The 11,144-nt window shown below is 40.8% G+C and overlaps 2 protein-coding genes across 2 annotated transcripts; both read left to right on the top strand.

The window, feature by feature from the left end:
• Window positions 1-936, top strand: LOC131395019 (olfactory receptor 4D11-like). The gene has a single exon (XM_058526793.1). It carries the CDS (start codon window positions 1-3, stop codon window positions 934-936), a length of 936 nt encoding a protein of 311 aa, XP_058382776.1.
• Window positions 937-9,306: 8,370 nt separating this feature from the next.
• Window positions 9,307-10,242, top strand: LOC131395020 (olfactory receptor 4D9-like). Its single transcript, XM_058526794.1, has one exon. It carries the CDS (start codon window positions 9,307-9,309, stop codon window positions 10,240-10,242), a length of 936 nt encoding a protein of 311 aa, XP_058382777.1.
• Window positions 10,243-11,144: the final 902 nt, after the last annotated feature.

The following is an 11,144-nucleotide window of genomic DNA, read 5'->3' as shown; positions in this document are numbered from 1 at the left end:
ATGGAGTCAGGAAATGGCACCAGGATAAAAGAATTTATATTTCTGGGACTTACTCAATCCCAAGACATGAGCTTGGTCTTATTTCTTCTTTTGTGTTTTGTGTACATGACAACTCTACTGGGAAACCTCCTCATCATGGTCACTGTGACCTGTGAGTCTCGCCTTCACACCCCCATGTACTTTCTGCTTCGCAATCTATCAGTCCTTGACATCTGCTTCTCCTCCATCACTGCTCCCAAGGTCCTAGTAGACCTTCTGTCAAAGATAAAGACCATATCCTATTCAGGCTGCATGACACAGATGTTTTTCTTCCACCTCCTCGGTGGAGCAGATATTTTTTCTCTCTCAGTGATGGCCTTTGATCGCTACATAGCCATCTCCAAGCCCCTGCACTACGTGACCACAATGAGTAGGGGACGATGCTCTGCTCTCATTGTGGCTTCCTGGGTGGCGGGCTTAATCCACTCCATTGTGCAGATTTCTCTATTGCTGCCCCTACCTTTCTGTGGACCCAATGTTCTTGACACCTTCTACTGTGATGTCCCCCAGGTCCTCAAACTTGCCTGTACAGACACCTTTGCTCTAGAGCTCCTGATGATTTCCAACAATGGCTTAGTCTCTACCCTGTGGTTTATCTTCCTGCTTGTGTCCTACACAGTCATCCTCATGATGTTGAGGTCTCTGGCAGGGGAGGGCAGGAGGAAAGCCATCTCCACCTGCACCTCACACATCACTGTGGTCATCCTGCACTTTGTGCCCTGCATCTATGTCTATGCCCGGCCCTTCTCTGTCCTCCCCACAGATAAGGCCATCTCTGTCACCTTCACTGTCATTTCCCCTCTGATGAACCCCTTGATCTACACTCTGAGGAACCAGGAAATGAAGTCAGCCATGAGGAGACTGAAGAGAAGACTCACGCCTTCTGTGATGGAATAGAGTAAGAGTCTCCAACCTCTTCATCACCAAGGGCTCCTTTCATTATTTTTCCCACAGACTTCTATTTATATACTCAAATATATTGTCAATAAACTAACTAAACTTCTAGGTAACAATTTATTTTTCTATTTAAGTTAATATCTTATTAATAACTCACGCTTCTAGCAAGCATGAAGTAACTAGTGTTAACTAATATTAAAGGATTGAGCTGATTGATGTATTTCCACTCAAAGAACAATGTGTCAGTCAAGACAACTATATGGCAGATGAAGAGACTGATTGAATTGAACCCCTTTTCAACAGGTGAGTAAATGAAACCCTAGAGAGAGAGTGATTTACTCAAGATCTCATATCAACCTAATTATGGATATAAGTCTTCAGATACCCAATCAATCAATTGCTCTTCACCATTTGAATGTAATTTATTACATTACTGGACTTGTCTATGCCAAAGTGCAAGCCTGTTGTAGAAAGACCTCATGATCAGTGCAGCTGAAGCACACATATATGGGTACGTACGGCCCATCACAGGTTAAGACATTTTTTTCTGCTTAAACTCCTTATGGGCTTGTGACCTATCGAGAACCTCAAAGGTACATAATGGTTGTCCTCTGGGATTCCCATCAGGAATGAAGAAGCTTATGAGGATTTCCCATAATGGCCGGGAGGGATTGCTCTTATGCAGAACTAGACATGTCAGATTCACATTCTTGTGATAAGTTTAGAGAAAGGAAGAACCTCAGAAATCCTACACAAAGAACAATCCATTCTCATTACTCAAGAACTAATTGTCCAGTTGCAGCCCTACCAGGGCCAATCTCCAACTGGCTTCACCATTGAGGACTTACATTCTTCCTATTTCCCACTTCCCAGATAGTTAAAGAAGACAGAACTCGAATCAGTCTATTTTTCTATCTGTTGGTGTTTGTGGACAGGAAGTAGAAGCTAGTGTTTCTGTCTGGGAGAGCATGGTAAAAGTAAAGCACTATAGCTGAAAGCTCTAACTTCAGAGGCATACAGACCTGGATCCAAATCCTAGCTCTACCATCCACCAGCTGGCTGATCTTGAGCAAGTTATTTTATCTCTTCACAGGTCGTAGTTCACCTATACGAAGGTGCTCATAACATCCATCTCATGGACTTGTTGTAAAGGTTAAAATGAGATGGTATATGTGAAACATACAATGCCTGGTGGATAGTAAGTGCTCGGTGAAAGGCTAATGTCATTACTGATATCATCCTTATTGCTCTGCCTAACGCACTTTCTGTCCCCCGTTGACCTGACTCTTCTGCTATATAGTCCATACTCCTCACTATTGGGAAAAACTGATGAGGTAGAAAACACGGGAATGTACATGGAATTCAAAGCATCTTTTATTTAAATTTAAATTTAAATTTCTAGCTTTCTGTCATTAAAACATATCAGTAGGTTTGCTTGTTATTTTTATAGTTTAAAGAGTCATCCTTAAGCTGATGATATAAGCATAGGAGAGTTTCATATAAAAGCAAGTAATGGATCAAAGATATATCCTTGGCTTTGAGAGTAGAGATAAGGGATCAGAGCAAGAAGTCAGATCCACTGGAATAGAAAAGAGCCCAAGCAGAGTTAGCCAAAGGATGCTGAGCGTCGAGGACAAACTTCACTTATGTCCCACATTAGATCTGGAATGGCCCCATAAGCATTCATTAACTATCTGACTTGACTGATTGCTATTTCCTGTCACATGGTCAATCAATGCTAACTTTTTAAAATATTAACCTACTTCCACGAGCATGAAAATTCTAACAATAATTCACACTTCTCAAGTCACCATTCATAGGGTCCTGCTACATTTGCTCGAGTAGCTCTGGTCTCTAGTCCTTAAGATTTTCTTTATGAAACTGCCTATGAAAAATGTATACCACAAACCACTTTATAGCCTACTTCATGCAAACGTGTCCTTTCCTTTCCTTCCTATCTCTTGTGACTCACTCAATCAGATTTTTATCACTATGTCAGAATTGGATGGAACCAAAGATCTATGAGGTCTGAATCACTGTATCTCAGAAGCATAATTCCAAGGGGGCAAGAACCCAGGCACTCCTGCCACATCATTGTCCATGAGATTTCCTCAAACTATGTCTAAACACACGACACAGTCTGGTTCAATAATTCAGGGGAAAGAGAAAGGACAACATCTGATCATACAAACATACAGCATTTATTTGGATGACATAAAATCACAACCTGAGCTGGGTTATTTTTTTCCATTTAAATCAGTTTTTATTAGTTTTTAAGCTCTGCTGCTGAGAACCATAGAAAAGTCAACTGGATCTGGGCACACACATGGTTTACGAACTACCCTTTCCTACATGGCTCCCTGAAGTTTCAATGATCAACGTCTCTGGGTATCCACGACCCCATTAACATTAAATAATTCTGAAGTAATTAAACTGACGAATATCAAGAGCTGTCACCGTGCTACCTCCCTAAATTCTAAGTGCTGTGAGTCTCACAAATGTGGATTAAAATAATTGCATAGGGTCAAAGAACATGTGGAACTAAACAGAAATTGCACACGTAAATCTACATCATTCAGTCTCTGATAGCTGCCCTGACAGTAGCCACAAAGCTTTGTCTTTTCCATTGCCACCCTTTTATTTAAGTTGTATTTCCTAGCCCATTGCAAAAAAAGTAATTTGGCTAGGAGGAAGACTGCACAGTCCTTGGTGTGCCTTAACACAACACATTCTTCTGGAGCCAAGAGGGATACTATGCTCTCTAGAGAAAAAGATATGCTCTGAATACAAACTGGTGCCTCTGCATGTACATGTGAGACAGGACAGAGAGGAGATGAGAGAGAGACAGAGGAGGGCTTGGTGACATTTTAATGACTCCCACAGGAACTCCATTGAATTGGCCACTCAGCTTCCACATTCATACCCAACAATACTCCCTTTGCTCATTTCTTTATTGGACTGTGGCTGAGGGATTAAGATGTGGCAGAGACACTGTAAGGCAAAGTGGAAGAGTCAGAATGACGTGATTCCCTAAGGTTGCGTTTTCCCATATGAAGGAAGAAGATAACAAAACCACTAGCCTCGAGGTAGGTTTTCCATTAAACATAGAATTTCCCCAGAACCCATGTCTTCTAAGATGCAATTGGAGCATCATAAGAGGATCAATTTCCCACTTGGAGACTGAAGTCAGTTAGTGTTGGTGTGTGAGCTTCTGAAACTGAAAAACTGTTAGTGTCCATTTTTCAGAAATGCTGCAATTGTATGAATGCTCCTATTGAGACCAAAACTCCTAATGATGCAAAGAAAAGTGGTAGTTTTTCACGACTAGGAAGAGAGGAAGTGTGGCTTGTGAAACACTGGAAGAATGTCAGTTGACTCCAGGTAACGGGATGTATTCTACCTGGTGGATGTTGAGGTTGGAAGTGATTTGAAGGCAGTTAAGAAGGTGCTGATATCTCCAGCTCTCAGGAGGGTGATTGCCTTGGACAAACAGCTCTCAGAGGCAGCAATTCCTGAGTTCAGTATATGAACCCTGGCCAGCTTTGCTTCTTGACTGGGGATGGAAGTTCGGGGCCTTTATGTAAGGTGTTTTAATGGTTAGCTTATCTGTGCCCTCATGTGCTACAGAATATGAAAAATGGTCCTAAAACTTTTAGGGATTCAATCGAGAGTAGAGGCTTTTCAATATTGGAAGAGAGAAAAAGGAGCAGCATTTGCTCAGTGGGAAGCTGGGGTATGGGGATAACACTGTTTGTAGGTTCTGTCCAAGACGCTTGATAAGCTTGTTTCCAGAGGATGGTCGCCTTGAAGTGATTTCTAAGAAACCCTCATGATCTTTATTTTGACATTACAAAAACACATAAAATTGTATTTCTTTATCCATTTCATCCCTTTCCCTCTATATTGTCCGTGAGTTTCAGTGTAATGCACATAATGCTATATTTTTAAAGTATCCTTCCCACTCTTTGTAAAGAGACAGCATCCAAAGAAACCCACCAGATCCATTTTCAATAGGGGTTCACGTTTGAGGAAATGTTACTTAGAACTCATTTCTGCTCCTTGCCATTGGAGCACTATGTGGTTGATCCACGTTCTTGGTCAAGGTACCTTTAAAGACTATAAAGTCTGCCTTTTCAAACTCCTTTTTATTTTTTTTAAAGTCACTGCTGACATCCTCTCATGCTAAGACACTCTCAGCCACACCTCTCACTCACCATGTGCAGGCTTCTTACACCCACATACCATTTTCACTTGATTTGCATAAGATTTTCTGGAGCCTTTTCCTTGCAGGATTTTCTGGGAAGCGTTGATCAACACTGGGAAGAAGTATAGCTGCAGTAGTTAAGAGCATAAGTCTTTGGAATAAAACAAATCTTGGTTTGAGACATGGCTCTACCAACTGTGAGACCTTGTGGAAGTTACTTAATCTTTCTGTATCCCAATTTCCTCTTCTATAAAATCAGGACCACAATATCAATATCACATAGATATTATAGGTTTGGGGACACGTAAAATGAAGCAGTTGGTATAAGAATCGCTCCATAATTGTTTGCTAAAAGCAAGCAAAAAGTCAGCAAAGCAGAGCTCCATTATTGTGCCCACATTTCTATAATGCTGACAACTTGAAAGTTGCACAGACCTCCCTGGGGCCTGATATCCAGATGACTGGATTTGTAATTGAGGATTATAATTTATTTCCTTTCTGTAAAGGTTTGTAATATAAACACCTATATAAACTGCATATGTGTTTATCAGCATGTGTGTGATATAATACTCTGATTTTTTGGACATATGTCTTGGTTCAAATCCCTAAGTGAAAAAGAAAAACATCCCTAGAGGAGAGAGAGCATTTCCCATGTACTCCAAAGTGTTAGGAAGAGAGCTTTGAACCACAGGGTCAACAGCAAGATGAGCCACTCTCAGACAAGCTCCCACAGATGAACCTGGCGTGTGTAAGGAAAGAAGCACTCACCTGGGGCTGTTGAGATTGGCAAAATCAAATTCCTCAACTGCTTTCAGTTTCCAAAACAGGCATACAATTGCACCTACTTCTTTGAAGCACTCTGTGCATGAGGTAGCTCTCATTATCATCATGTTGTAGATAAATTGTAATCATGCAGACAGAACGGACCCTAAGCTATGCCTTGTGAACCTCACATGTATTTCTCATAAGTTTGGGACAATTATTGAGTGACTCGCCGAGGGTCACACCAACCAGGAATTAGTAAAACACAAATTGCCCAAATGCTCCAGGTGATCCACACATGCGTATCCAAAACACAAGTGCGGGACATGATACTGTTCAGCAGACCTCCTGCATGGGGTTTACAAATATTGTATGCCCAAATGGGACTGATTTAGTATACATTCCCATGGTTTTGTACCTCCTCGCTTTTCTTTCTGCAGACTCCACAACCAGCAACATTCTTATTATCTTAACTCTCAACTTCCTAAGGAAAGGATCTATATTGGAGTCTTCTTTCCCTCAAAAAGACCATTTTAATTTCACTATGATGGTTAAATTTATGTGTCAACTTGACACACAGACTACGGGGTGCCCAATGAGACGTTATTTCTGGGTGTGTGTGTGAGTGTTTCCAGATGAGATTAGCATTTGAATCGATGGACTCAGTGAAGCAGGTTAATTGCCTCCCCAACAAAGGTAGACATCATCCAATCCGTTGAGGGCCTGAATAGGACAAAGGTGAAGGCAAGAGAAATTCACTCCTTCTTTCTGCCTCACTGGTTGAGCTGGGACGTGTCATGTCATCTTCTCCTGTCCTCGGCCTGGGGTTTACACCATTGGCTCCCATAGTTCTCAGGCTGTCAAACTAGGACAGAATTACACCACCAGCTTTCCTGAGTCTCCAGCTTGGAGACAGCAAATGACGCAACTTCTAAGCCTCCATAATCACGTGAACCCATTCTTCATAATACTTTTCCATATGTATACATATACATAATAGGATATATATGTATATACATCCTATTGGTTCTCTTTTTTTTTGGTGAACCCTAATACGGCCATGCAAATGGTATATAGATGAAGGAAATAAAGAAGGAAAGAAAATAGGAAAAGTAAAGGGAAACAAGAGAAGGAAAGAAAGGAGGGCGGGAGACGACAGGTGACACAGGAAGCTATTAGGCTTGTCACACTGGTTTCCTGAGCAGAAGATTTGAAAACCATGGATTTCAATATCCAAAAGAAAGATGCTAGAGTGAGCTGCTGTCATTCATTAAAACGTGTTTCTACATTCCAGATTAACTGTAGACTCCTTTGGGGATGATTTCTCCACTACTAGCCATGGTAGGTATAGTGTGGGAAACTCTTACTTCTGGGATTCTGCAGACCTGAAATCTCCTCCGATCCTTGTTCTGAACATTTATTCTTATCACTCTGTGTTGTTGACATAAACACCAAAGAGGGGGAGACTGAGATGAATCTGAACTGATGACAATGGAAGGGGAAATGGGCTCCTATCTTGTTCTGTGTCAGCGAAAAGGAGAGCGCTGCCTGGGGAAATGTGGTCTCTTAAGAATTTTTTCTAAGACTTAAAGAACAAACGGAAAAAAAAAAACAGGGAAATTAAAACGAGAATCTGAGAAAGAACTACATGTGAAGAGCAAGACAATCTGCATAACAAGAATTTGGGAGGACCTAAAGTCTGTAGGTGAGAGAAACACAAAAGGGTAACTCTCAGGGCTGGTCCTGTTGCGTAGTGGTTAAGTTCAGTGTGTTCACTTTGGGGTTCACAGATTCAGACTCCAGGTGTGGACCTACACCACTCGCCAGCCATGCTGTGGCAGCATCCAACTTATAAAGTAAAGGAAGATTGACACAGATGTTAGCTCAGGGCTAATCTTCCTCAGCAAAAATAATAATAAAAGGTAACTCTCAGGTAGTAGCTGGTAAAGGCTGTAACTATATACTATAAAAGTAACCGTTATGAAGTGCGTGGTCAATTAAATTTCACTTCAAATGAAAGTCACTCTTTAGTCATGAGATTAAAATGTTGTAAGTGCCATGTTAATTATTTTTAACATTATGCTCAAAGGTAATGTATGTACACACAGAAAAATGCACATAAGTGTACAGCCCAATGAATTTTCACACAAGCTGAATATATCTTCGTAACAAGCACTCAGATCAAGAAACAGAACATTACCAACACCACAAAATCCTCCCTCACTCCCTTTAGTTTTGCATATTTTTTGTTCTTTATACAAAAAAAATAAGAGAGTGCCCACTCTTTTGTGCCTGGATTATTTGACGACGTTATGTTTGTGAATTCATTTATAGTGTTTCATGCAGTATATGCAGATCGTTCCCATTCCTGTGTAGTATTGTGTGAAGTTAACAATTTATTTGTCTTTTCTACTGTTGATGGGCATTTGTGTCATTTTCCAGTTGGAAGCAATTACAAACAGTGCTGCTGTGAATATTCTAGGATATGTCTCTTGGTGCGTATAACATATGTACATACATCCTAGGAGTGAAATAGATTGATTAGATAGACATAGATACAGATATTAGAGATGATCAGAAGATAGATGATTAGATATAGGTATGGATATTGATGGATATAGATATGGATATGGATTTGGAGTTGGATGTAGATATATAGCATTAGCAGATATAATCAAAGAGCAAAGTGGTTATACCAATTTTACACACCTACTAGCAGGGTATGAAAGTTTCAGTTGTTCCACATCTTCACCATCACTTCATACTTTTCATCTTTTTCAATTTAGCCATTTTGGGATGTTGTTAGCAGGTTCTTGTTGTAATTTTAATTTGCATTTGCCTGATAATTAATGAAGCTGAATTGGCATTTGAATATCCTCTTTTGTAAAGTTTTGGCTCGTGACTTGCCATTTTCTGGTTTGGTCATCTGTCTTTTTCTAGCGATTGGTAGAAGTTCTTTATATATTTTGGAGACAAATCTTTTCTCAGCTATATGTATTATAAATATCCTCAAATTTGCGGGTTATCTTTTACTTCTCATAATGATGTCTTTTGTGAACAAAAATGTTTCATGTCAAATTTACACTTGTTATTTACTATTTTAAGTGTCATATTTTATAGTAAAAGCACAATTGAATGGGTTCATGGACCTGTCACCAAGCTTTCAGTGGCCCGAGTGATAGAGCCTACCTGTTTGGGTGACTGAGTCAAAACCCTGGGTCATCTTCCACCTGATGGTGGCATACAGAATTGCAGACACAGTACATGCATAGAAAAAGAAATTCCTCCCCAGGAAAACAACATAAATCAAATGACAAAAAAGATTACAATAGGCTTCATAACCCCTTCTTTAACTGCACTGTTATTTCTTCCAGAGATATACTTGAAAAAAGATCTGTGACCCAATGGATCAGGGAAATTGTACCAGAGTGAAAGAATTTATTTTCCTGGGAATTACCCAGTCTCAAGAGCTGAGCTCGGTCTTATTTGTCTTCCTGTTTTTGGTGTACGTGACAACTCTGATGGGAAACCTCCTCATCATGGTTACAGTTACCTGGGAATCTCACCTTCACACTCCCATGTACTTCCTGCTCTGCCATCAATCTGTTCTTGACATCTGCTTTTCCTCCATCACAGCTCCTAAGGTCCTAGCTGATCTTCTGTCGGAAACGAAAACCATCTCCTTCAATGGCTGTGTCACTCAAATGTTCTTCTTCCACCTTCTGGGAGGAGCAGATGTTTTTTCTCTCTCTGTGATGGCATTTGATCGCTACATAGCCATCTCAAAACCACTCCATTATATGACCATCATGAGTAAGGGACGGTGCACTAGCCTGGTTGTGGCCTCCTGGATGGGGGGCTTTGTACACTCCATCGTGCAGATTTCCCTGTTGCTGCCCCTCCCATTCTGTGGACCCAATATTCTTGACACTTTCTACTGTGATTTCCCCCAGGTCCTCAAACTCGCCTGCACTGACACCTTCACTCTGGAGCTCCTGATGATTTCCAATAATGAATTAATCAGTTGGTTTATATTTGTCTTTCTCCTCGCATCTTACACAGTCATCTTGATGATGCTAAGATCTCATGCTGGAGAGGGCAGGAGGAAAGCCATCTCCACCTGCACCTCACACATCACTGTGGTCACCCTGCACTTTGTGCCCTGCATCTATGTCTATGCCCGGCCCTTCACTGTCCTTCCCACAGATAACGTCATGACTGTCACCCTCGCTGTCATCTCTCCTTTGCTCAATCCTATGATCTACACCCTGAGAAATCAGGAAATGAAATCAGCCATGAGGAAACTAAAGAAAAGACTGGGGCTTTCAGAAATGATTTAAAGTCTATGAGGATGATTTAACACTAAAATTTAAAGACAAATATTAAGTTTCACTTTCTTAAAATGGGAAGACATCATCTTCTTGCAAAAGCAAAGTGGCATCTATGGATACCTTGGAGTCCTAAAAGACGTTGGTCCTCTCAGATGGACTGGGGACCTATGTGTGATATTATTTAAGGTGAGACCCATTCATGGCTTCCACTAACCACTTTCAATTATTCATCCCACACATATTTACAGAGCATATATTATGTACCTGACAGTGGTGGAATTCAGACTGCTGCAGAAAGATTAAGGATAGTCATTGTCCTACAGGCATACTCCAAGATGATTTAGTGATGATGTGAACTAAGTGCGGTGGAAATATTGTAAGCACTTTACTTGAGAGCTTCAGAAGGCATTTGGCAGTGAGTAGAACTTTCCAAGAGGAAAAAAGCATTGAAGGACAATCCAAGTAAAAATATCAGTATGTGCAGAGGGAGAGACTGATGTAAGAGTGTGCCAAGTTTGAGCAACAGTGAGCTCATTGTAGCCACGAAGTAGTGCACTCCTGGAGTCAATACCAGTATTTGACATTTAAAAGGAGACTTCGGAGAGCAAACCTCCATTTGTGGTCCCCTGAACAATGCAAATGTGTGATTTCTACTAGGGAGAGAGGATCTTCAAATCACTCCAAGGCCATAGTTTCCTCCTGGGCAGAAGGAGGTAATGTTGTGAGTGGGAGTGTTCATAAAGAAATAACAGATGGGTAGAGGCTGTGGGCAGCTTACCTGGATTTATGAAAGGCTTAAGCAAAGACAGCTGCTAAGCACTCCCATGGGAAGCAGCTACTGCTCATTATATAGCAAGATTATCTCAATCATGGAATGGACAGGTCCAAATTTCTCATTGTTTCTGTTTTTT

The sequence above is a fragment of the Diceros bicornis genome, chromosome 31 (assembly GCF_020826845.1).
Source record: "Diceros bicornis minor isolate mBicDic1 chromosome 31, mDicBic1.mat.cur, whole genome shotgun sequence".
Classification (NCBI taxonomy): domain Eukaryota; kingdom Metazoa; phylum Chordata; class Mammalia; order Perissodactyla; family Rhinocerotidae; genus Diceros; species Diceros bicornis.
This window is presented reverse-complemented; position numbering and strand designations above follow the sequence as displayed.